The 26,549-nt window shown below is 37.2% G+C and overlaps 3 protein-coding genes across 4 annotated transcripts; 1 reads left to right on the top strand and 2 right to left on the bottom strand.

Annotated features, from left to right (window-relative positions):
* The first annotated feature begins 1,766 nt into the window (after positions 1–1,766).
* On the top strand, positions 1,767–13,005 carry LOC126370285 (uncharacterized). The gene is made up of 6 exons (XM_050015124.1): positions 1,767–2,013; positions 2,614–2,819; positions 8,860–8,995; positions 10,387–10,520; positions 11,024–11,183; positions 12,745–13,005. The coding sequence occupies exons 1-6, from the start codon at positions 1,965–1,967 to the stop codon at positions 12,840–12,842; spliced, it is 783 nt and encodes a 260-aa protein (XP_049871081.1). The 5' UTR covers positions 1,767–1,964; the 3' UTR covers positions 12,843–13,005.
* A 276-nt stretch (positions 13,006–13,281) lies between these two features.
* On the bottom strand, positions 13,282–16,027 carry LOC126370243 (vacuolar protein sorting-associated protein 4). Its single transcript, XM_050015059.1, has 2 exons — positions 15,869–16,027; positions 13,282–15,432 (listed from the first exon to the last, which is right to left on the bottom strand). Exon 2 carries the CDS (start codon positions 15,410–15,412, stop codon positions 14,090–14,092), a length of 1,323 nt encoding a protein of 440 aa, XP_049871016.1. The 5' UTR covers positions 15,413–15,432; positions 15,869–16,027; the 3' UTR covers positions 13,282–14,089.
* Positions 16,028–17,360: 1,333 nt separating this feature from the next.
* LOC126370248 (saccharopine dehydrogenase-like oxidoreductase) lies at positions 17,361–23,737 on the bottom strand. 2 transcript variants are annotated; one of them, XM_050015065.1, is made up of 9 exons: positions 23,610–23,737; positions 22,871–23,053; positions 22,367–22,554; positions 21,816–21,945; positions 20,085–20,286; positions 18,610–18,991; positions 17,771–17,862; positions 17,578–17,678; positions 17,361–17,537 (listed from the first exon to the last, which is right to left on the bottom strand). In XM_050015065.1, exons 2-8 carry the CDS (start codon positions 23,043–23,045, stop codon positions 17,582–17,584), a joined length of 1,266 nt encoding a protein of 421 aa, XP_049871022.1. In that variant the 5' UTR covers positions 23,046–23,053; positions 23,610–23,737; the 3' UTR covers positions 17,361–17,537; positions 17,578–17,581. The 2 variants fall into 2 exon arrangements, with proteins under 2 accessions (XP_049871022.1, XP_049871021.1); XM_050015064.1 differs by having other exon boundaries at positions 17,361–17,678.
* Between the last annotated feature and the right edge of the window lie 2,812 nt (positions 23,738–26,549).

The following is a 26,549-nucleotide window of genomic DNA, read 5'->3' as shown; positions in this document are numbered from 1 at the left end:
GTATATAGGCAGTTTATGTTATGTTATGACAGACAAATAGGGAGCGCTGAGGACTCTCACCCAGCAATAGTCATTGTATGCTACATGTTTTACTGAATATATTAAATAAAGTATGAAATCCAAGCTCCCTTTTCACTGCTCTTATTCATTAAATTTAAACACAAATTGTACAATATAATTGTGCTCAATTACTACGTCATTTGTAAACAAAAAATAAAATACAATATTGAAGGGATTCCCATAAATGACAAAAAAGTTGATTGATAGCGTTGTAATGTAATACTACAGTACAACAATTTATCATCATTCATTTAACAAGTTCGTAAAGTAAAATAAAGTAAACAAACGAACTGTAAACATGATTAACCAGATCATATAATGGATATTTAAATCACATCAGTTCATTATTAACCTCAATCGACAAGAGTGCTCATTATCGGAGTAATTTCTTTGAACTCATTATTTATTCGATTTCAATTTTAAACACAAATTGATAAGAATAAACACAAATAGTGATAAATGTAATTATACTCTCTTCTGCATTCTCTCTTTACTCCTCTTTGGTTTCTGTATCTTTGTTATGTGTGTGCTTTAAAGTACTTGTTATGTCATGTTATACAAAAAACATGGGCCCAAAATTCTCTACGAGAAATGAGCGGGATGAGATTACTTTTTCTTTACCTTTGATGGGTTTGCTCATGGCCCCAGAATTGCCGAAAGGCATTGACGAAGCCCAGAAGGTGCCTGTTCACTCTGGCCTTGAAAGTACCCGGGTTATATGCATTCGGAAATACAGAACACGGCAAAGAATTCCAATCTTATTATTATTATCATATTCCTATGTGTGGTATATCTATGGTTTTGTCTCATGCCACAGATGTCATTCGAATATTTTTACTTACTTCTACAGCATATTAAGCAGCACGAGCTTCCAATTTCTTTATAAATGTAATAACTTAAGACGTTTATCAAATCACATCAAATAAAACGTATGAAACTAATACCCAAACATTTAATATTTTAATCTAATTTATCTTTCGGTTGAGTTGTAAACTTAATTGGTTTTAGACTAAGACAAACATTCCTCAACTCTTTAAAATTATGCGAAGAGATATCCCAGAGGTCGTTAGCGTGAGTTCAAAGAAAATTTCTCGTCGATAAATTCAAGATGAAGCGCCTTTGCCTCTAATGCTGCCGTTTTCCAATGGTATCCACTTACATTGCACAATGTTCGCGCTAAGTATGATGCACCAAGTTTTGTATATATTATTACCTATTTAAAGAAATATACCAGAAAAAAATAAGATCAGGTAGCTTTTTGTAATGCTCGTTTAATGGGTAATAGTATAAAATTATAAACGCGAATTGAACAACTAAAAACAAAAATGGATTTCAGTACACGACAACAAAAGTGAATAGTAATGGACTTCACCCAACCGGATTAAGAGCCTATTTGAGTGCCTATTCTATAAATCCGCCATGTAGAGTAAGCAATGCTTGTTACATATACTAAATTATCTAAAATTACGTAAATTTTGAATAAAAGCAATATTTTTTAAATCTAGACTTATGAATGTTTACAGTGGTAAAAGGATTTTAGAAATCTTTCTACAAATGCTTAGTAGGGAATAGCACCCGACCACGTTATACGGTTCTGCATATAGTCGTAGATCATTCCGTAAGCTGTATAACTCTTTAGCGTTTTCCGCATCTCGTAGCCTTCGTAGCAACAGTTGCACACTACGCGCGCTACGGAACGCCCGCCCGTAACGCCGTTACGAGCCCCAAACTTTACTCCTTATAGTTTTATCTCCTTAGCCCAAAGTTTGTGAAATGATGTAGTTTTAATGTAATTTGAAAAGTTTCATTTATAGTCAACGTTCACAGTTTTATTGCGAATTTTAATGAAACATGATCGGAAGTTAGTGCAACACCAAATGTGATTGATTTAATAGAAGTGCAACATGATTCGTGCTGTGATATTTTGTTTTTTGGTACTTGGATTTTTAAAAGGTATTTTTGTTTTCCATTAATTATTAGGTATCTTTTAATTATTTGTGTTAGAAACACAGGAAATTATCTGGTCCCTGAGTTAGTGCTTTGGTCTTAAAAGCATTTCCTCCTAGGATTCTTCAATCAAGATATGAATTTAAATAAATAATCTTAACAGAATAATTCCTATTAGCGGCCAAATATGTATTTCTAATAATAATTACGAATATATCGCAGTACGAAGATAACATAATTTTAAAATCGATCGTTTCTATATCTTTTAATGATTAGTATACATAATTGAATAATTGAAATTTTATCTACTTATTTATGTATAAAGCGACAGCCGAGCTTCCTAAAATAGACTCACGCAGTTTATAAGGAAGCTCGGGTCAACTAGAATTAGCAACATATACAATACAATACAAATACACTTTATTGCACCAAAATAAAAAGAAATAATTACAAAAAGACTCTCAACTAAGTACATGGCAAATGGCGGCCTTATCGCTTAAAGCGATTACACACACACACATATACACTTAACACACACGCACACATATATACTTAACTGTAAATCAATAAGTTATATATTTATTATATTATTAATACCATTGTCAGTGGCGATCTGCCTTCGAATAGTCGGCATATCAGTACCGAGTCTAAAGCAACGCGGCGAGTCGGCGACGCTGACGTGTGACTACTCCCTGGAGGGGGGGAGGCTGTACTCCGTCAAGTGGTACCGGGACAATGAGGAGTTCTACCGGTACATGCCGCGGCTGCGCCCGCCGCAACACCACCACACACTCGACGGGGTTAAAGTTGATGTAAGTTTATAAGATCGCTTGTTACCATTTACTATGACCTCCGTGGTCCGGTGGTTGAGCGTTGGGCTCACGATCCGGAGGTCCCGTGTTCGATTCCCATTGGGGACATATCACAAGAAAATACTTTTTTGAGAGAGAGAGAGAGAGAGACGGAGAGAAAATGTTTATTTCGGTTGGTATTCCACCACACAACCTATACGATAAGAAGTAAAAGACTGTGTAGTTTGGTTAGGAAATTACAGGCTGACCACCTGCTTGTCCGAAAGTAAGATGATCCGTGATTCGGAAGGCACGTTAAGCCGTTGGTCTCGGTTACTACTTACTGATGTAAGTAAGTAATCCTTACATGAGCCATGTCAGGAGCCTTTGGCGGCTCAATAGTAACCCTGACACCAGGGTTGATGAGGTTGGTACTCCACCTCGCAACCCACACGATAGAAGACCATTTTCTACAAACATACATACATAAACTAAAGCCTATTTCCCACCTAGAAGGACGTACATTGACCAAATTGCAGATGTGTGTGTACGATCTACTCTGAACCGACGTGCGTGTATGAAACAATTGATCAATATATATATATATATATATACACTTCTCATCAAAAAAATCGAAACACTTCCGTTTTCATTGTTTCTGTCCGAATTTAACACAAAAAAGAATTCATACGATGAAAAAAAATACATAAATGTATAGCTGGCAGTTTGGCCATTACAGTAATAAGCGAAAATTCTAAATTCAAAATTAGAATTTCATTTGTTTATCTTATAAACGAAATGAATCACTGTTTTGAGACAAATGTGTGTTTAGGGTTGGAGTACATTTAGCGTTTAAAAACTAAAAATTGGCGCCTATCCTTAAACTTTTTGTTTTTTATTTCAATACTGTGACTTTGGGACGTCTGAAAAAAGGTTTTTTTTCTAAAACGTATGGATACTTCGCCCACAGAAGCCGCCCAAGTTGTGGCATTGCTGGATTCTGGCCTTAGTCAGCGTGTTGTGGCTGCAAGACTGCATCTAAGCCTGTCATCTGTTCATAGAGTCTATAAACGTTATCGGGAGACTGGTTTGTTCACGCGCCGTTCAGGATCTGGCAGGAATCGGGTCACTTCTGAGCGAGATGATCGATTTATTGTAACAACTTCTTTAAGAAATCGACGCCTTAACGCTTTTCAACTGCAGCAGCGGCTTCGTGTTGTACGAAGGGTGGCTGTAAGTGACTCTACAATTAGAAGAAGGTTGAAGGATCGTGGACTGGTACCGCATAAGCCAGCAAATGGGCCGAAATTAACTGCAGACCATCGAAGAGCGCGCCTTAACTTTGCACGTGAGCACCTAAATTGGTCATACCTACAGTGGAGCAAAGTTCTCTTTTCTGATGAGTGTAAAATTATGCTGTATGGTAACGACGGAAGGAACAAGGTCTACAGAAGAGACGGAGAACGCTATGCACAATGCTGCATTGAAGAAAAGGTCAGCTATGGTGGCGGTTCGTGGACGGTTTGGGGAGGAATCAGCGCCGACGGTAAGACAGAGCTTGCTTTCGTGTCTGGGCCACGTCTGCCTGCACTAAACTGTCATCGGTACGTCGAAGAGTGTCTCGAGCCTCATGTGATGCCCTATGCACATTTTATTGGCAACGGCTTCATATTCATGCACGACAATGCTAGGGCTCACACCGCGGGCGTCGTACGAGATTATCTTAACGAAGTCGATATCTCTATTATGGAATGGCCAGCAAGAAGCCCGGACATGAATCCCATTGAACATCTGTGGGATGAATTAAAGAGACGAATTCGAGCAAGAGATCTTGCCCCAGAAACACTTAGCCAGCTGCAAGATGCAATCCAAGAGGAATGGGACAATATACCACAGCATGTGATCGTGACTCTCATCCGATCAATGAAGAACCGTATGGAAGCAGTAATTAGAGCTCGGGGAGGGAATACAAGTTATTAAATAAACGTTTTTTAGCTTTTTTTTTTCATTTACGTGTGTTGTTTTATCCATTTCCTTTATACTCCATACGGAATAAAAATGACTCATTTAACAAAATACGAAACCTATGAAAAATTCATTTAAATTTAGAACATTAACATTAAGATTTGATAAGCTCATATTACTCACTATTAAAAGACATTTAACATTTATTCCTAAATGTACACATTTTTCTGATAATCCTGACAAAACGTAAACTTGCAAGGTGTTTCGATTTTTTTGATGAGAAGTGTATATAGGTGCTTGTATTTACATATTCAGTTTTTTAAAACATAAAGTGCTCACACCGATAACGATTGATGAATGTGGAGGAAGCAAGAAAAGTGTGTCAGGATCGAAGCAAATGGAATTCCATAGTCTCTGCTTACAATTTACTAGTTTTAGTGAAATCCCTGGCGGTAAGGATAACCATAGTAAAATTATTTCATACACGCACGCCAGTACAGTTTACTGTTGTACTGAACCTTTTTCAATGACATCTTCAATTTGGTTTTCGTCTGCCAGGCCTAACCTCTCCAACCTTCGCTTTTTTGTACGGTCACGAGCATTAATATGTATACACTTTAGTACCATGTCACATTAACTTTTTTGACAAATTGAACTGTAAGTCTCACTAAATGTCAAATATGTTATTGCGACAGAGTCCTAAAGTGGGTACATTAATATAATGTACCATGCGGTGTATGTACATACACCGCTTTTATATCACGATAGAGGCTGTGCGTTTATTTATAAATATAATTATATTAGGTAATTCTGTTTATTCCCTGACAACCCTGTTCGTAAAAAGCGTGACTTGCATAATAGTGTTACGGATTCGAATCCCGGCTCGGGCTCTAAACAACTATTCTTCTTACCGTGTGGCTGGTAAGGTGGAATACCAGCCTCATCAACCCTGGTATCAGGGTTATGATTGAGCCTCCAACACCCCCTAACATGGCTCGAGTAACGATTACTCACTTAGGTACATCAGTAAATAGTAACCGGGACCAACGGCTTAACGTGCCTTCCGAAGCACGAATCATCGTAGTTTCGGACAATCAGGTGATCAGCCTGTAATGTCCTAACAAAACTAGGGATCACAAAGTGATTTTTGTGATACGCCCCCACCGGGATTCAAACCCGGGGCCTCCGGATCGTGAGTCCAACGCTCAACCACTGGACCACAGAGGCCGTTACTAAACCACTGAATTCGACTTTATAACTTTCAATAAATTCATGTTTATATACCTCATTGTTATCACGCGGTTTCCAGGACTTAAACATAACGGTGAGGAGTGAGTCCATTATACTAGTTCTACCTTTGGTACATGCGTATTGCAATGTTATGTGTTACTAGTATTAAGATTTCTTCCTGATGTATTGCTCTGCTCGTGTCTACCATCAGAATGGATGTACCAATTTCCCAAACCCTGGAGGGAGTATTTTCTTCCCGCCTCCGTCACATTTTACGTTTTATATTTGCGCGGGAATGTAACTCACCAATCACGTGCTACCTCCACAGTTAATATCCCTACACAGATGGCGCCACTGTTAATCATAGACTAAATACCGCAGAATAATAACTAAATACCATTGTTAGAGCATAGATTAATAACTAATAACTGGACAAGTGTTACAAAATATGTTTGATTTGTTTAAAATCATGACACTAGGTAATCTCCACTTCCGAAACCAGCACTAAATATAGCAATGTCCGCTCAATCCCGCAGATGTAGCCAACAGTTCCAGCCCGATATAATCTGTGATGTGTGCCCTGGGAATGTTCCCAAAGTGGAAATGTTCCTGTTGTAGCAACTCTTTAAAACAGACACAGGCTGTTTATTTTTTTCCTCAAATTGATCTTACTTGTATTCTGGTCCCATTTGCTTCAAATCTGTTTTTATATTAATTTTGCGCTCAGGATTCTTCTCAAAGTGGGAAGGGTCCACTGCCTTAAGAGTTTTTAGGTACTACAAGAACATTCCCGAGAACGGGCACTGGTTAGAACTGTTGGCTACATAATTATGCCGGATACAGCGAACATGCTATATTAGTGCTAGTTTCTGAAGCGGCGATTACCAAGTAGATTTTTATAAACGTTGCGCCAATGCTATTCCCAATGTGGGAATATTCCCAGCACATCACTGGACATAATTGATGTCGCTGCCCAACTGCCGGTTATTGCGCCTGTTTTTGTCTTCCCACAATAAATTACTCTTGTTACCCCCAAGTTCTGTGCTCATTTAGATATCTAGATAAGACCTAAGTACTATTTTCTTTTTGTGAGAAAGTTTCTGCGTTTGACCATAAATATGTTAGTTGATGATAAGTGACGATGATGGTGAGGATTTAAATCAGGTTTACCCATAGATTTTGGATGTAAAATTCTAAATGATTTTTGTTTTTTATAGCACCTACCCGTGCTTAGGGAAACTCACAAAGAGAAAATTTAAATCGAAAATACTTCTGACATGACTTGAACCCGCAGCTCTTGTCCTTCTCCTGTCCGTGCGAACTTCTTTCCATCTATGTATCGTCGACACCGGCGCTGTGAGCGGTGTGATTAAGCCTTCGACAGCTAATAATAAAATAGGCAAAATTTGGGAGAACGAAACGAGCGGCTGACATAAGTAATTTTTTTTTTGTTTTGGTTTTCCCCGAAGGGTAAGGCAAAGGGAACTATGCCCATACAGCCATGTCTGACGTATTCTTTTTCTTGATGAAAGACATAAGTAAAAGTATAATGACAACTAAAATAAAACAAAATACAAAGAAGTAAAAATAATAGACAAATACAAAATACATAGAAAAGAGACCGCAATGGGCAAATGCAACCTGCACAGGCGCCATTTACCTAGACTTTTTTGATATTGAGTACTAATATTACTTTAGACCGACAAGTCTACAGTTACAACTGGACCCGGTAAAAATCTAAGCATTGATATACCTACAAGTTGACATCCGCAATTAGAATATTGTTTTAGACTTACTGTCCATGTAGCTAGATAGATATTTCCTGTGCTCACTTATATTTCAAAGCAGAATGTTATGTTCCAATTTGTAAATAAAATTAAAAAGGCGATGTTGATTTTATTTTTAAAAAATATTACATTATTTTTGTCATCTAATAAAACTGCGAGTGAATCTTAAATATACCAATGTTAGAAACAATACGATAAAAAGATAGAATAGTTTAAGACCAAATAAAAAAGAATAGTTTTGGTTTAATAGTTTAAGTGATTTTAATTTTAGCGCGATCGGGCAGGATACAACGCGACGGCAATGTAGCGAAGTTACTGCTAGAGTATATACACAATCGACTTAACAATAACGATAATAGTAATTAGTATAACAATCTAAATCCTAAACTGCTTAAATAAACATGCTCTTGAGACAACACTTAAGATATCAAATTAGATACTTACCTATTCATTATTATAATATGCTTGTTACTAGATAGTATAATACTGGTATAACTGGATAGGTATAACTGGCGCAAAAATTATCAATACTATAGTAACTAGGTTGATATATACCTTAACTACGACCACAACTTGAGTAGAAGCCACAAGTAATCAGTAGACAACTTGCAGTCTCTTTTAGTGTGGTGTTACGTATCCTAAAATCAATAAATCGTAACATGTACCTATCTCTAACGCCAGGCACATTGAGTTCAACAAAGGTTTAAATACATTTTTATGTACGTAATTTTAGAACGTACACAGTTCAAAATCCTGACGAACATAATGTAACGAATTGGTAATAATTGTGTACCATTAAACATTCCTCAGCCATAACACCTTGCGAAATGACTTAAATTCAAAAATGTTACATTGACCTTCAACAAGTTTTTCCATTATAATTACGTTGAATAAATGATTCTGATTTCTGACACCATGTAGATCGACAAATGCTGCCTAGTGGAGATGAGGTTTCATTCTTTATTCATCATCCTGCTACCGATTATACCTGTTTACGTAATATAATACTTCTAACCAATTTATCTTTTCATCCCGCCAACCCTTGAGTGTCAATAACTATTGTGATATGCCATCCTCAGTTGGAGAAGTCAAGTGCTCGTCGCGTTCACTTGCGAGATCTGACGCTGCGGTCGCGAGGTGTCTACCGCTGCGAGGTGTCTGAAGAGGCGCCTTCTTTCCACTCAGCACAAGCCGAAGGACTCATGGAGGTGTACTGTAAGTACATAGGCCTCATCCATCTTTTCCCGGTGAATGATGTATAGGTGTCTAGGGGGCATCTTTTTCTCACGGCTATACAGGATGTTAGCGACATCGTAACGAAAACTTTGAGGAATGATTCAGACCATTATTCTGAGTGTAGTTATCAAGTGGAAAATTCCATCGCAATTTGTAACGGAAATTAATTTAAAAAAGCACTAAAATTTTCATGAATTTTGCGACAGGAAATTCCACTTGATATAAACTCAGAATCATGGTATGAATCATCCCCCCTCAGTATTTGTTACGGTGTCACTAACATCCATATCAAATTAATTATTTATTTCCCTTTTTTTTGTTTTTTGTATGGCTCTCTGTACATACTTATATGGGTTGTAAACACATTAAACACACGTTCAAAATCCCTAATTGGGTGGGCCAAGAAGACAACACGTACCTAATCGTGATATTCGTAAGTAACCTAAGAAATAAAGGCAATGAAAAAATATATTAATGTAAGTACTTACCAAGACTATTATGATAATAAGTTACCAGACTGTTGATCATAATGTAGTCAATCGTGCATATTATGCTGGCGAGGCAACATGCATGCTTAGCCGGCTTTTATTTTACGGCATGCCCGAGATGCTAAGCTAAGCTGACTGAACGCGTTCCATGTTGCAGTTTATCAACATAGAGATGGTGATAAAATACAAAACAATGGTCAAAATACTAGTCTCCGAGTGAGTACCTACTTACTATGAGATCAAAATATATACTTACTGCCAGTATAACTTTTAAAATGCCGCTCTAAGTACTTCCTACTCGTAATTCTCTCTTGGGTCTTTTGTTGTAAGATAAATGACCGGCTTACAAGATTTTAAAATCTGTTCTGTAAAAATAGCTTTTGTAGCCCGTAACCCAATGTTTTTCCTGATTTCGCTGCCTATGCCCGAATTTCAGTATTCAACCTTGGGAGGCGGTGTAGGTATCATTGGACAGGTGGACCTTTTGTTTACTTTGTAAAATACTCTCAACGATAGAAAGATGTATTTACTTATACGAAAAATACTACACCTCGCTACTCCCCTGCACGTTAGAGGATAAACATTGGCTGGACGGGGATACGAACCCAAACCTCTGGCTTTGGTGGCAATTTTGGACATTGCATTTAGTCAACAAACTTATCAATATAAACGACATTTAATGATTACCAACATTTAAAAACTCGACCGTCTATATGAATGGTCAGTCTAACAGTGCATGGTTAGTGTAACAGAAAGCTCGGTGGGGGTAATTAGTTCATCTTGCGATGGATGGATACCTCTGACTACCCCAATAGGAATATAATCGTGAACTTATATTATGTTTTAATAATGGTAAACAATAAAAATATAAATTACTTACAGACCTGCCCCGCGAGGGTCCTCGCATCTCAGGCCACGAGCGTCGTTACGAGCTGGGCGACTCCCTCGATGTCAATTGCACCTCCGCCAGAGCTTTCCCTGCTCCCGACCTGCAGTGGCTTATTGACGGGCAAAAGGTGAAGAAAAATTTGTGAATTTAGCTTACTACTCGTATGCACAGAGTAATTCGTCGACTTGATTTGTCTACTGCCACGTTTTGACAAACAGCGGTTCAAAATTGATACTTACCAGAAATGTATATAGTGGATTTTTTATAATATTCAAGTCTATAGGCACCCGGCACGGCTTGCATTGTTACAACTCCGGCTCTCGTCCCGGAATGATCCTGTTACCACCCGATATAGGTAACTTACTCATTCACATACCTATACGAATACTTAATGATAAAAGCATAGCAAACAATTCTTTCGTTAAAAAGACTTATGACTAAGAGAGATAGATTTTATAAAAATAATATGTCTATACTTACTTCATCATCATCAAAAGCTTAAGCTCTTTTACTGCTGGACATAGGCATCTGCTATGGCACACCACTGAGCTCCGTCCTCGAATTTTCTCCTCCAGCCGCTGCCTGCCACTTTACGGATTACTTATCCTTAAAAAATCATTAACGTTTCAGGTGACAGACCGGTCATGGCTGATTGCATACGGGGCCAAGCCAGCGCCGCAGGGGCTACTGGTGTCCACTATAGGACTGAGGGCGCCAGTGAGGCAGCGAATGAAACTGCGCTGCATCGCCTCTACGGGAACGCATAGACGGGAGAAGACTGTGGTAATAGGTGAGATCGTTTCTTTCCAGAATACATACAAAGTCCCCTGCAAATATCCCATACAAATACCCCTGTGTTCAAATCCATGAGCTGTACAGTGTACGCAAAACCACAGGTCCTCAGATGGCAACTTACAGCCATACTTGGCACTAAAGTCCGAAAACGACCATTTGTATGATTAAACTGTATGGTGGCGCGCGCAAAGTTTTGTGAGAACGTTTGTTACTTTTTCACACAAAAACTACAGGACAGATGTTGATGAAACTCCACAGAAGTCTAGATAAGTGATGAATAGAATATTACGGCTATTCGCTATGTGCGAAGCACAATTTCAGCGCACCCCGTGGCTAAAATGTATACTAAATTCGGATAGATATACAAACTGTCTTAGAATTTTATAAAAGAGCGCTTTTGCGCTCTATAATATAATATTTATTTAATTTAATAAATTGCACCTAAATATCGAAAGCCATACTATTTGACATGGCAACTTTTTGTTTTGAAAAGAAACAAAAAAAATATATTTTATTAGTTGCGAACGCTACGCTGAGGAACTCGATGGCGCAGCGGTAAACGCGCTCGGTCTGCGATTGTTGAAGTTAAGCAACTTTCGCAAAGGCCGGTCATAGGATGGGTGACCATAAAAAACAAAAGTTTTCATCTTGAGCTCCTCCGTGCTTCGGAAGGCACGTTAAGCCGTTGATCCCGGCTGCATTAGCAGTCGTTAATAACCATCAATCCGCACTGGGCCCGCGTGATGGTTTAAGGCCCGATCTCCCTATCCATCCATAGGGAAGGCCCGTGCCCCAGCGGTGGGGACGTTAATGGTCCGATGATGATGAGTTGCGAACGCTAGATGGCGCTACCGTCGTGAACATAGCCTAATATAAAAAATATAGGCAGTTGAAATCGAGGGTAGTTGCAAGTCAGACAATTGCTCGATCTATACCCAGCACAAAGGTGACAGCAGTACTCCATACAAGAACGTACTCAGTTGGCCACTCTCGACTCGGTGGAGCGACGAGCAATAAGGCTCGTAAACAATGACTCGTTGATGAATACTCGACTCCAAAGTCGAAGACGAAGTGTATGTCGGTCTTTTATAGGATACACTTGGGTGAGTGTCGTCAGGTATTTTATCCTTATGTTGTAGATATACCACCAATCCGTTTCGCTTCTTCCTTTTTGATGCGAACAGCGAAGGATTGGAACTGCCTGCCGTCGTATGTTTTTCCAAGGCTAGAGTGAATAGACCTTCGCTAGGTAAGCGTGATCCATACGGTCCACCCTAGACCACATCATCACTTACCATCAGGTGAGATTGTAGTCAAACATCTCACCTGATGGTAAAAATTCAAAAATTGGTCATGATAGTCAAAAATTTGTCGCTCGGTATAGACACTCCATCATGTTGATCATGTTAAATGACATTATCCTTTGGGCCTGTTGTTTTTTTTATGAATTACAAGGAAACAAAAAAAAAAAAAAAAAACACATTTACGTTTTAGCAAACATTTAAAAAAGTTCATTATGTGTACTTTATCCTTATAGAAACTTTTCCTTGTTTCAGAAGCCAATACCTCGTGCCGTCATAAACCGCTGAATTTAATTATTGTAGTAATATTAATACTAACAAGCACCAAGTATATTTCAGTCAAAATCACGTGATAGCCTTACAATATATCCATAAATGCAAATGTAAATAAATATACTTTATAATATCACCATGTGTTCTTTATTTTGTGTCACAATGACTCGGTCGCAGCCAGATTTGATTTCTCCCATTAGACTTTCGATTTGTATCTTACTTTAATCTTCAATCGTATGGACATCAGACGTCACACACACAGATGCGCGTGTACGATAACGTCAACGTGTAGTATCTGTGTAAAACGAGGATTTTGGTATAAAGTGTCCGGGGTGTAGTTAAACTAAACAATTTATAATTATTTTAACTTTATATTAACCCTTACTTTACAACATATAAAATAAATGTCAAAATACATTTTACACTATAATTCTGAAATGTTAAAACTCAGCAGTTAAGAGAATCAAAATAAGATGTGTATCATCAATTTATAACGAGTTGGTTATTTATACAAGAATATTAAACAAAACCAATTTTATTAAATAGCCTACACTAGGTGCGTAATCTTAGGGAATATAACTTAAAATGCACTTTTTTGTTTACGCCGAAATATGTATCACAATAAAATCACTATTCTGATCTCAATTTACACTATTACGGTAAGAATAGATTTCAGAGTGTAAATCAATACAATTATGTATATCTGAATAAAGGGCTTTATAATTATGAATACAATGTATTGTCTACAGCATAATATTCGTATATTCCTCATGATGCAATAGGCTATGGATACAGAGGCCTTAAACAGTAAGGGTAGGTACAATTTGCATATTTATTCAGAAAGCAGAATATGAAACATGTAACCCTGTTGTTCACAGGTAATTTAAATTCAAGACTTCATTCCTAAAGGGACTTAACAATAATAAACAAGTTTCAATTATTGACTACTTTTAAACTTGTAAATAAGACTTCTTTAATATAGATACATAAGGAATTTCAAATGTTGTATAAACTTGTGTTGTCAACTTTATACAAAAAATATTTTAATAGCTACACCACTATAAAGGTAAATGGTCTATCTTTATCATCCATAATCTTAACATGTAAAGGCAGTGATTGGTGATTCCTTTACACACAAATAACATCATAATGCAAATGAACAAATCTAAATATTAAAAGTAGATCCATACATAGGTACAAAAATAAAAAATAAACAGTGCTACTGCTATAAAGCCACTGTGCTCCAAACTGTGATATCTAGGACATCTGTGGATTGACAATAAAGAAGGTAAGTCTGACCAAAATGCAACACCAAAACTATCTCCTTCTATCCTTCCTGGCCAAAATCTTCCATAAACTTCTTCAATTTAGTCATGTCTTCATCATTCACAGTGGGCTTAGATGTTGCCAGTGATCTCAACATATCAGACATAGTTACTGGGGGCTCACCCAATTTGTCACTCGGTACATCCATCCAGGTCATTTCCATAGCCCCAGGGTCACCTGGAGAACAAGGGGTCAAAAGATCATCAACAATTTTATTGGGGTCAGTTGGACTGGGACCAGTAATTTTTTTGAAATGTGTAGCAGATTGCACTTTACGAACAGGTTGCATCAAGGCGTCACGAACCACAATACTGATGTCAGCACCAGAATAACCATCAGTTTTAGCAGCCAACACTTTCATATCCTGTTCACTCAGCATATGTCTTGTGTTTCCCAAGTGCAGCTTAAACATATCCAATCGAGCATGCTCTTCAGGTAGAGCGATATAAATTCGCTTCTCAAATCTCCTTCTAATAGCGGCATCCAAGACCCAAGGAATATTTGTGGCTCCAAGTACCAAAATACCATCCATATCATTGCCTACACCCTGCATTTGTACAAGAAACTCAGTTTTGATTCGTCGAGCAGATTCAGACTCATTATCAGAACGAGAAGAGCACAGGGAATCTATTTCATCAATGAATATGATGCTTGGCTTGTGCTGCCGAGCAAGATCAAATAAGTTTTTAACTAGCTTCTCAGACTCACCCAACCACTTAGACACCAGATCTGAGGAGGATACAGAGAAGAAAGTGGAATTGTTAGCTTCAGTCGCAACAGCTTTTGCTAAGTATGATTTACCAGTACCAGGAGGTCCAAACAGCAGGATGCCCTTCCAGGGTATTCTCTTGCCTGTGAATAGATGAGGAAACTTAATAGGTAGAATGACTGCCTCTTTCAAAGCCTCCTTAGCAGCTTCAAGGCCTGCAACATCGCTCCACTTGACATGAGGTTTTTCCACAACAATAGCTCCCTCGAGTTTTCCCTGTAGTTTCTTCTTCTCTGGGTCATCAGAATCACTGTCACTATCACTCTTTTTATCTTCACTTTTTGAATTAGATTCACCATCCTTTACAGGTTTCTTCTTACGATCTTTCTTGAGGTACTCTTTCAGCTTTTCAGCTCTATCTAAATATTGAAGACACTTGGCTCGGATACTTTCCTTCGCTCTCTCTCCCTGTGCTTCATACTTCACCGCATGAAGAAAGTACTCCACTCCATGTTCATACAGTCTAAGGGCCTCCTCATAATTTTTGTTTTTATCTTCTTCTGTTGCTTTAGTGACAAGGTCAATAGCCTTTTGCAAGGTATTGGAGGAAGTCATTTTCAGTAACGAATATTAATCTGTAAAAGGGGAAATTTTCAAGTTACGAAAGAATACCTAACAATAACAATAAACAAAATTAGAAGTATCAAAACACAAAATCTAACCTATTGACAATAGCAATAGAACATAAGGGATTCTTGCATCTTATTGAGGTATCAATTAAGACAACATAACGAATGACAAAAAGTTCTATAGCATCAATGTCCTCTGACACAGAAGGAAAATGACTCATTCAACAAATCGACGATTAAAGTATATCAAAATATACATCCAAGGAAATATAGAACTATAGTTATCATAAATGGTAGTAAATCTAAGTTCTATTTGAGTTATAAATGCAAGAATTCCTTTCCCATTACAGAAAAAACTGGAACATACACTCGTCACGGCCAAAATTAATCACGTCAAAATGGTTGTGTAAACAGTTATTAAAAGTTGAAAATACATTCTCACCATTAGCTATATCAACGAAACACTGATATTAGACACCAAATTTGCGTTTTTAACACGAAATAACACTGAATTCCAAAGGAAATTTTATTTGGGCAGATCTTCGTTGTTTGTCACGAAAATGACATAACGATTAAAGTGTTGCCAATTAAACACTAAATGTAAAGCCTCGTTTACATGCTTGTCAGATAGTTGGACGACAGATCAGACCATCAGACGTATTTTATGACATGTACTCAAATATTTAGATGCAAGACCCTGAAATAAAAAAAATGATACCGCGTTTTTCTTTCAACTTCATAGATGGCGCGCTAAGGTCATCATCTTTTTTTTCAGGCTTTTTGGCGGGAAAGGGAACGGGACAGTTGCTTTCTTCATTGAATAATCTAAATAATTAATACCAAGTGGTGTAGCGATGGGTCGTTATCGGTTTTTGAGATAACGTAACGTAAGCGTTATGTGATTTCCAATAACTAGTTTCTTAACTAGTGATTTTTATAACTAGTTATTTTCACAACGTTCTGAAGCAAACGTGATAATTGTAACGTAAAATCGTTTGGTTAGGTAGCAGTATAACTTAATTCTTCTTCACGCACACGTAGGTATTGTAAAACCAGTGATTTTGCGTGAGTAGTGAAAGTAGCCAAACATCGACGCTATGCCTTAAACATAAGAGTGAATTCGATTTAACTTTATGGCGTTGTGATTAAAAGAGTTATTGAAGACTGATGCCTATTTCGATCGTTTAAATGGCGTTATGAATATCACTAGTTTTTGTTGTAGTGGAAAACGAGTGATCACTGTTCGAGCTCGTAACTGCATATATAACCAGTTATGGTTAATAACGCCCATCGCTAAAGTGGTGTTTTGTGGTTAATGATCGCATTAAGTTAGTCGGAAAACATTTGCGACAGTGTTATTATATCAGAATATTCAATAAACAAAGTGTATTTATCTATTTTCGCCTCGTGCCAACAAGCCCCTTCATAACTCGAAAGTATTTGCGGACTTTTCGAATTCGTTTGGGGTTCGGAGTAGGAGACTGCTCCGAGGGTGGGGCCTTAGGTATGTATGGCCATAGTTCCCTTTGCCTTACCCTTCGAGGAAAACCAAAACAATTTTTTTTTTCATTAGCGCGAAACTTCACGCCAAAGTCACGAAATTTAGAAACAATTTAAAAACTTGTTATCCAAATCTTACTTTTGTTGTTCGTTCTCATGGAATTGAATTATAAGTTTGAATGGTAGGTAACCGGGATCTTTTCCGGAATGCTGAATTGACTCGCTATCATTATAGGTAATGAACTATATACTATATACGTAGGTACCTAGTTCAATTAGTGGTAACAATAGTAAGTAATTAACTAATGAAGATAATTACTTACCTATTTTTTCCTATAAGTTGACCAACCTATTGTTTTATTTTTGTACCAGGGTAGGTTAACACATACATAAGACATAAGATGATGGTGACTGGTCCGTTCAAAATAAAACGATTTTATTAATTATTATTTTATTTACTTTAAAGGTAATATTACCAAATAAATATAAGTAGGTACGTACCCCAAACAAATAATATAATTTACAACGATCAACTTAACTTGATTTTTTCCCGTAAAGCTTTCTAATATCAACCATAGCTACATAAATCCAAAAATTACATAGGCAGGTAAGTCATAGAGATAGGAAATTCTACGTCTATGAGGTAAGTAGGTAGCTAATTTCTGATAGTTTCAATTTTCATATCGTTCTTCTGTAATAATTCTACTAAATGTGTATTACTGAATGCTGCTAGAGGACTTATTACGCCACCTCTGAAAAAAAATAAGGAAATAAGTAACCTACTAGGTAACGAAATCCATTTTAAATAATATTGGTAAGTATAATGTAGGTAAGCGCTACTTACGTTGGCATGTTAGATCTGTCTGTCAGTATATCGATAGCGCTACAAATAAAAACTATTGCTGTGGTGTAATAGCCTGGGTCACTCCCTGATACCTGTAACGTTCGATAACATGAATACATGCACGGACCTACGCACCGTATGGTCTAATATTACAACACTTTAATCCCTTTTGTGAGTGATAACAGGGAGTGTATTAGGTATAATTAGGTAGACAATTTTTGAAGTGCTGGACTGGATTCATAATATCGCTTTGGTTAATGCTACCGAATAGAAAGAAAATGTGAAATGATTAGGTACGACTCTTATTATATTATCATGTGTTTCGCTAATCACATTTCGTTATGTTATCCCATACTTCATAGAAGGAAAACTAGAAGGAAAGAGAAGAAGGGGAAACCAAGAAGAGCTTACATGGAACAGATTAAAGAAAAGGTTAACGTCGTGTTTTATAGGGAAGTCAAGGAAATTGGCCTTTGATAGACTGGAATGGAAAATGCTACAGCGACAAGAGCGTGGCTCTTAAATTGATGATGATGATCCCATACTTGCATAATCATTCAACTTTATGGCGGCGTTAACTAAAGCGGAAGGAATCACTAGGTAAGTGTGTTTGTAGATTTTTTTATCTCTGACCACGTCATAGTATAAGTAGGTAAGTAGTTAGTAGGAACTTTCAAACAAACTTTCTTTCTCTATGCTTTTCGCTACCATAAGACAATAGAAAAAAGAAACCGTTTTTTGTCACCTTTAGAATTGTCTTCATTTAGTAATCAGAATTTCGTAATTTATTTATCTTTGACCTAGGAAACTACCCATTTATAGATCCATTTAACCCTTACCTTAATAGTTAAACTGACATCATTCTCCAATGACGCCTGGCCTTCCCCACTTTTCCCTTTACCAGTCATCGTAAAGGAATATTTTGTATCAAGCCTCATTTTATCGCTGGGCCCTTTGTGAGAAGCAAGCCCAAAAGAGAAAACCCTCGGAAACTTAAACAGTAACTTACTAAAGCATGCCATTTTACAAAGAATGTAGTAAAGGAAGAATATTGGTGTTACTACGACGAAGTGAATAAATAATGGCATTGTAGTGTAGATTTTAAAATCGTAAGATGGCTTGTTGTCTGCTCTCTTGTGTATTTGTGCTTGCTCCACCAAATCGTGGTCGGGCCCAGGATAGGGGTACCATAGTCGCCCGTTTTGGAAGTGGAAGAAAGGCCTGAAAAATTATAAGGATGTCTTTAGATAGAATCATGCTCCTATTAGCACTGATGTCCAGGATTCGAGCTAGTGAACGTTGTCTAGGGTGGTCGTTCATGTACAGTCATGAGCAATATAATGTACCCACTTTAGGACTCTGTCGCACTAACATATTTGACATTTAGTGAGACTTACAGTTCAATTTGTCAAAAAAGTTAATGTGACATGGTACCAAAGTGTATACATATTAATGCTCGTGACCGTACCTAATAGTATATGAACAACAAACTCGAATGAAATTTGATGAGGGGAGAACTATCTATCTTCGTCAATAGAAGGAGTATTAATACTCCACCATGCTGTTCTACTAAGGTTAATGGAAAAACACCCAGACTCAGGTCAATAAACTAATTCCAGTGAATGCACGGCATCCATGAATACAAATAGCGATAAACAAGTGAATCGGGTGAAAGCCCTCAGCTATTGATAATAACTTATTTCTTCACACTTGATACTTTGTAGGATGCAAGTTCATTACAATACACACAGTAAAAAAAAACAACAAACACATAACCTTTTTTGCTTTGCCGCAGTCGGTTAAAAAACGCGTAAAGGGCAGAACTCATTTGTCTAAAGGTACCTTTTAACCTTGTCAATGCTTTACTTTGGTACGTAACTATCTAATTCTCAGTTACCTTAATCTTTACATCTCAATCAATCAAATTATTGCATTAACACAAATGTACCGCAATAATAATGTAGGTCGGTAGGTTATTATACGTATCGCTTGTGTAATGGATGGACAAAATAACTTATATAGGCTGTTATTTATTGTTATGATATAAAGGAAGAGCTTGGTAACCAATCGTTACATTTAGGCTTATGTTTAGATAAATTAAAATAATGCAACATACCTATTAAATTATCGAAGGAATATACAAAACGTCAGTTCAAATTTCGAATGTTACTGGGGTACTTGAACTAACTACCTGAAGCTAAGTGATTCGGGTTCATCAAATGGGCCTTCAGACCGGGAGTTTACGTTATTTTGAAGGAGCGAGTTTTCGGAAATCAGAGTTTCATGGTCTCACAGAATCGAATTACAAACTTACTTTTTTAGTTCCTCGGGTACTGGTGGGATGTCAGGGAAAGTTATTGACTTCAATTTGCTGTATTTTTTGTAGTTCTGAAGTTCAAATACTAGTGACTCCCAAGTTCCATAATGTATGAGGCTATTGTTGTATCCAGGAAAAAGGAAATTTGCTCTTAAGGGTACGTCTATTACGGTATAACACACCACACTGTTTAAATTGCCTGAAAAAAAAATACGACCTCCTATGTGCATCAAGTTTTAAAGATATGTCATAACATAAGCATACCACTACTTATATCAAATACTATACAGAAATCTGAGGTGTGGGTACTTAGTACATCTTGCGAAGGATGTACCTCTGGCTGCCACAATTGGGATATCCCAATCCAATCGACTATATAGTCGTGAGCTTGTTATGTTATACGAATATATCCCCAATGGGGGTAGTCAGAGGTACATCCGTTGCATGATGAACTAAAGTAAGTATATACCCATACTTCACCGAGCTTTCTGTTAGACCAACGTAATAGGTAGTGAGCGATCTTAAGATAAATCAATAAGTAATTGGTGCAAACAAGCGGTAAAGTGTATATGTATATTATGGACTACCGTCAAGTTTAGGTAATATGCCACCGAATTTTTGACTTATTAGAATATTATACAATCTCCTTTTCCTTTCGACCTTTTCCTGTTTTCCCGAATGGTCTAATCTGGATCGTCGTTGGGTCTAAACTGGGTCTTCTGGTGGGTGGGTGTGGGCAGTAAGTGGGTTAGGTAGGTCTAGTATAAAATGTACAATAATAATAAATAATGTTAAAATAGAGGATAAGAACTAGAAGCTCAAATGAAGGCGGCAGCACAGTTCGGCGGCAGTGTTCCTAAATTTTGACAGTTCTCCATATGTCCAGCTTTATTCGTGTTACGAAAAAGAAAAGCCACCCGTTGGAACAGGTTTTTGCTGAATTTTTTTTCCAAGTTTTCTTCTTTAGCGAATAGGATCTTTCGATTTGCGATCTTTAGGGAATAAATATAACACTATGATTTTGAAGTTATACGCTCTGCAAAGGGTTACAGTTCAAAAATATAACCAAAACAAATTTAATGTTTGTTTGTTTACTTATATAGCATGGGGAACTGTCAAAATTTAAGAACACTCAACAGTAGCGACACAGGCAGAAATAGGCGAAATAGGCAGCTTTTATCATCAAGATAATAAAAAAATGCACGCACATTACTATGCGTGGATCGAACAAGTTTAGAAGTAAGGTTTCGTTTATAATTTCGAATTTAGAAGTCAAGGCAAGCAAGTATTTTTTTTATAATCTTACTATTTACGTAAAAACCTTGTAATTTATGAAGGTACTTTTTCCGGATTATAACCTTGTAATTTATGAAGGCACTTTTTTCCGGATCATCATCGTAAAATTATCATTAATATTATTTTAGTGTGTATAGGTATGTGTATAAGTTTTTATATTTTCCGTTGTATATACCTACCGTATAAAAAAGATCTTTTTAATAAAGATATTGTGAAAAATAGAAGAAGCGAAAGTAGTGACTCGATCATAATGTAGAATTATTTGGGCTCACCCCCATTCTAGAGGAAATAGGCATGATCTTACATACTTAAGATAATGAAGTGTAATAAGATAAACGATAAAATTTTATTAAGCAGAACAATGGTAAGTACTAAACGAATCGAGAAATGGTCGTTTCTTTTGCATTGTGAAGAAATTATAGGTTTACTTACCTTTAAACTCCTTTTCCAAGTACATAAGTCCAGCAGTGACTGGTACACAAGCAAATCCGCAGCCAGGGATAACCAGAACATTGCTCTGCTCAGCAGCCGTATTATAATCCCGATATATACTTAACATGTGCTGAAAATAAGAAACAAATTCACCAAGATTTTAACACGTGCAGTAAAGTGTATTAGATTTAGAAAAACTGGTGAGTGATCAATCTTTCTAAACTTATCAAATAAGTATTCACGTAATATATCTAAAGGCCTTTAAAAATCTAAAAGCGATTATTTAACTATTGGCTCGAAATCCGGGTCTTACGAGGTTACAGTAGATTTACACTAAGCGAGCGAATGCATAGGTATTCTATAAAAAAGCGACTGAAAATTCTTTCGAAGCAAGAATACAAGAAAATAATGTTCTGGTTTCATGTGCTTCTAGTTCTGTGTAGGTACGTATTTTTATCAAATGATTTGAGTGCGTTTGACCATGACCACGTCTGGTCTAACCCCACTTTTACAATACATAGTACTTAGTAGTAATAGGGTTTGGAACTTACATATAACTCGGCGGATATGTCAATATAATGTGTACCAGTTTGTATGCAGGCACTGACTATGGGGGCACTAAGTATGACATTGGGCCCAGTTGCGTTCATGATGACTTTAGCCATGCTCGTCATGTCTGCTAGACTGACTCCTTTGAGGATGTCACATTCTATCGCGGGAATTTGTGCTACATCCACACCTGGAAGTGTAATACAATTTATTAATTTATTCGTATGGCACACTTGAGCTGTGGTAGCCCAGTTGGTAGAACGCTTGCCTCTCACTTTGAGGTCGCAGGTTTGAATCCAGCACGGGCCTAAACCAATGATTATCGAATTTGTTTTCGAATGCATGTTTGGATCATAAATGATTATCACGTGCTCAGCGGTGAAGGAAAACATCGTGAGGAAACCCATATTCTCGAGAAATGCATTTCCGGAGGTATGAACGATTCATAATAATGACTAAAAGTAGAATGATCTGTGTGGCCAGTTCCGGAACGTGGCAGCACTTACCTAAGTTCTGCAACTCAGTTAACAGTTCCTTCATCTTCTGTCGTGAGCGTCCTGCGATTCCCCACCGAATAAAGGAGAACTCTGGTCGTTTACATAGCAGTCCTAAGTTTAATGCTACATTCTTTCCAGTATACCCTGTCGCCCCTATCAATAATATATCTAATCTGGAATCCATTTAGGTATCTGTGGATATAAAATAATGAGTACTTACTATCATTATCAAAAATCGTGAGAAATTGTTTACATTTCGGTACTTTGGTAGATGCGGTTCTACATCGGTAGAAATACCGAAAAATCGATAGGTTCGAGACCACTGCTTCTCTCCTCTAGCGGTTTTGTGAAAAACGAATTTTATATCTTACCGGTAAAGCCTTGTTTGGAGGGTAGTTACTAGAAAGAACCAGAAAGTATAATAATTGAACAGCTTCCGTGGTCTAGTGCGTTAGGCTCACGATCTGGAGGTCCTGGTCGATTCCCGATGGGGACATTGTCGAAATCACTTTCTGAGACTGTCCTTTGTTTGATAAGGACTTTATAGGTTTGAATCACCTGATTGTCTGAGAAAATAAGATGATTCCGTGCTTCGGGCGGCACGTTAAGCCGTTGGTCCCGGCTATTAGCCCTAAAAACACCTCCACCAACCCGCAGTGGAGCATTGTAGGTTGATTGAGGGGAGGCCTGTGCCCAGTAGTGAGACGTATATAGACTGTATATGTATAATAATTGTATAGGTACATACCTATTACACTACTACACTATTACACTTGATAGACGTAACTATCCCTCAACACTTAAATTGAACTGAGCGTAACATAACTTGACTACCTTATCGCAGCTGGACGAAAGATGCCCGATTCTATTATAGAATATGCGGGCTAGCTCGGCTATTACTATACTTACATTGCTGGATGCGTAGCGAAATGACAAGCAGCGACGCGCATGTTTTTTTTTGTAAGTAGGTATAAAATACTTACGGATTGTATTTGGTATTGGAGTTGCAGTGTTGCTATTGTTAGAAAAAATGTTTTGACAATACGTAAAATTACGTAAAACAAATCACAACAAAAACACTTTCATGTAAAATGTTGCCAAGACGAGATGTATAGTATATAATATGTATGTACAAAATATAATAATAATAATATCTTTATTTGTACCATTAAAGCCTTAAATATATGACAATATTTGTTTAGATTTATAAGTATGTAGTTACAGGCTGTGACATAATTATTATGAGTCCGCTGTTATCCCTAAAAGTTTTAAAATTGAGCTAAGGATACCAGCTACCATCCAAAAGTTGTATGATTAGATAAGTAGTGGAACGCATGTTTTATAGTTGTTCCTAGTCCAGCATAGAAGCAATGTATTGATTCTATTAACGTTTAAATACGAACCAGAATAGGCAGCTTATTCAATACAAGAACGGTAAACAAAAATCGACTCTACTTCTTTACATTAAGAGATGATAAGACATAGAATACAACGTATAATAGTCATAATTGAGGCATGCTGGGTAACATTGTCAGCATAAATTAAAAAAAAATATGCCAAGCGCGAGTCGTAAATGTCCACGATGGTTCTACCCATTTTAAAACCAGTTTATAAACATAAATATGATTACATGGGCAGATAAAAGGTAAATCTATTTATTGTTTTTTTAAAGGTCATTTCCTCTAAATACATTTTTTACATTTCTATTATTGGCAGCGTTACTACATAATGGGCATGCCGAAACTACAACTAAATCTGGGGGCAAAAAAAATCCAGGGGCTTATAAAACCCTTTGTTCCCACTAGTTCGATTCATTAGTTCGATCGTCGGACTAGTGAGAATTTTTTTTCTCATTAGTTCGACCGTCGAACTAGTGAGCATTTCTTTTCTCATTTGTTCGACCGTCGAACCAATTTAAATTTAAAAATAGTTCTACCACATTTCAATGTTTTACTAATTTCGTAATAAAATAAAAAACGCTTGGTTCGTTATAAAATATATATTCGTGTACATCTATAGGATATCTTAGATCTTCTTTCTTATCGTGTGGGTTGTAAGATTGATGACCAATCTTACAGACCCTGGTGTCAGAGTTATAGAGCCGCCAAAGGCCTCTGACGTGGCTCGTAACGACTACCTCCATAGATAGTAACCGGGACCATCGGCTTAACGTGCCTTCCGAAGCACGGAATCGTCTTATTTTTCGGACAATCTGGTGGCCCGCAATGTCCTAACCAAACCGGGAAAGTCTCACAAAGTAGTTTTTAAAAAACTGTTTCCCACCCGGGAATCGAACCCAGGACCTCCGGAACGAGAGACCAATGCTCTAACCACTAGACCACGGAGGCTGTCTTAGATCTAATACATATTTAAAAAACTTATAAATTATAAGCTGGCTTCCTAACAAAGTAAATAAACAATACATATAGATTACACAAATCATCGTCATATCACCCGGAAGTTGTCTACTGCACATTTCCTTAAATGCATCTATACCTACATCGCCTAGGTATGTGCATTATACATTATAAACATTTATTTATTTGGAACACCTACATATTTAACTGCAGAAGGAGTGTGGTAATAGATTTTATTTTCATTTTGAGGGTAGATGCTTTTTTAGCCTGTTTAACTATGCGATATGATGTATTGCACTAGTCATGCGCTGCAGTGATAACGTTTTATTTATTGGTGCCTGTTTAGTTTACTGTTTATTTTTTCGGAATGACGTCTAAAGAATTGAAAATTATTAAAAGTGGTCGAGGAAGGTTTCTGCAATTAGAGGGATATCAATATTACTCAATGGTTTGGTTTGGACATTGCGGGCCACCAGATTGTCCGAAAAATAAGACGATTCCGTGCTTCGGAAGGCACGTTAAGCCGATGGTCCCGGTTACTATCTATGGAGGTAGTCGTTACGAGCCACGTCAGAGGCCTTTGGCGGCTCTATAACTCTGACACCAGGGTCTGTAAGATTGGTCATCAATCTTACAACCCACACGATAAGAAAGAAGATCTAAGATATCCTATAGATGTACACGAATATATATTTTATAACGAACCAAGCGTTTTTTATTTTATTACGAAATTAGTAAAACATTGAAATGTGGTAGAACTATTTTTAAATTTAAATTGGTTCGACGGTCGAACAAATGAGAAAAGAAATGCTCACTAGTTCGACGGTCGAACTAATGAGAAAAAAAATTCTCACTAGTCCGACGATCGAACTAATGAATCGAACTAGTGGGAACAAAGGTATAAAACGAAACATATATTATGGAATATTAACACGTTGACAATCCCCATACAAAACGTTTTGACTTCCTTGTAAGTCCCGCATATTTATTACTTCAACCTTTGCTAAGTTACCTGGGATCCAAGTGTATGTGGGTCATGTATGAGTCATGTATGGGTCACGGAAGTATGGAGCTAGTCCGTCATGACCCGTATATGGATCACTGGACTGTCAACGTGTTAAACAATAACTATTACTAGGTACACGCTTTCTCGGCTCTGTGCGCATCAATCTTAAAAGGGTCTTTTCTGGATGACAACGAAACCCTAAAAACTGGTTCGGTTACATTGACACCAACCTTTATGAAAATTTCAAACTATTTTCCTGTTAATCCTACTACACACGTCATTAATAAGTAATAAAAAATATATATTTTGATTCTCGATTTTGAAA

Source organism: Pectinophora gossypiella, chromosome 10 (assembly GCF_024362695.1).
Source record: "Pectinophora gossypiella chromosome 10, ilPecGoss1.1, whole genome shotgun sequence".
NCBI lineage: Eukaryota > Metazoa > Arthropoda > Insecta > Lepidoptera > Gelechiidae > Pectinophora > Pectinophora gossypiella.
This window is presented reverse-complemented; position numbering and strand designations above follow the sequence as displayed.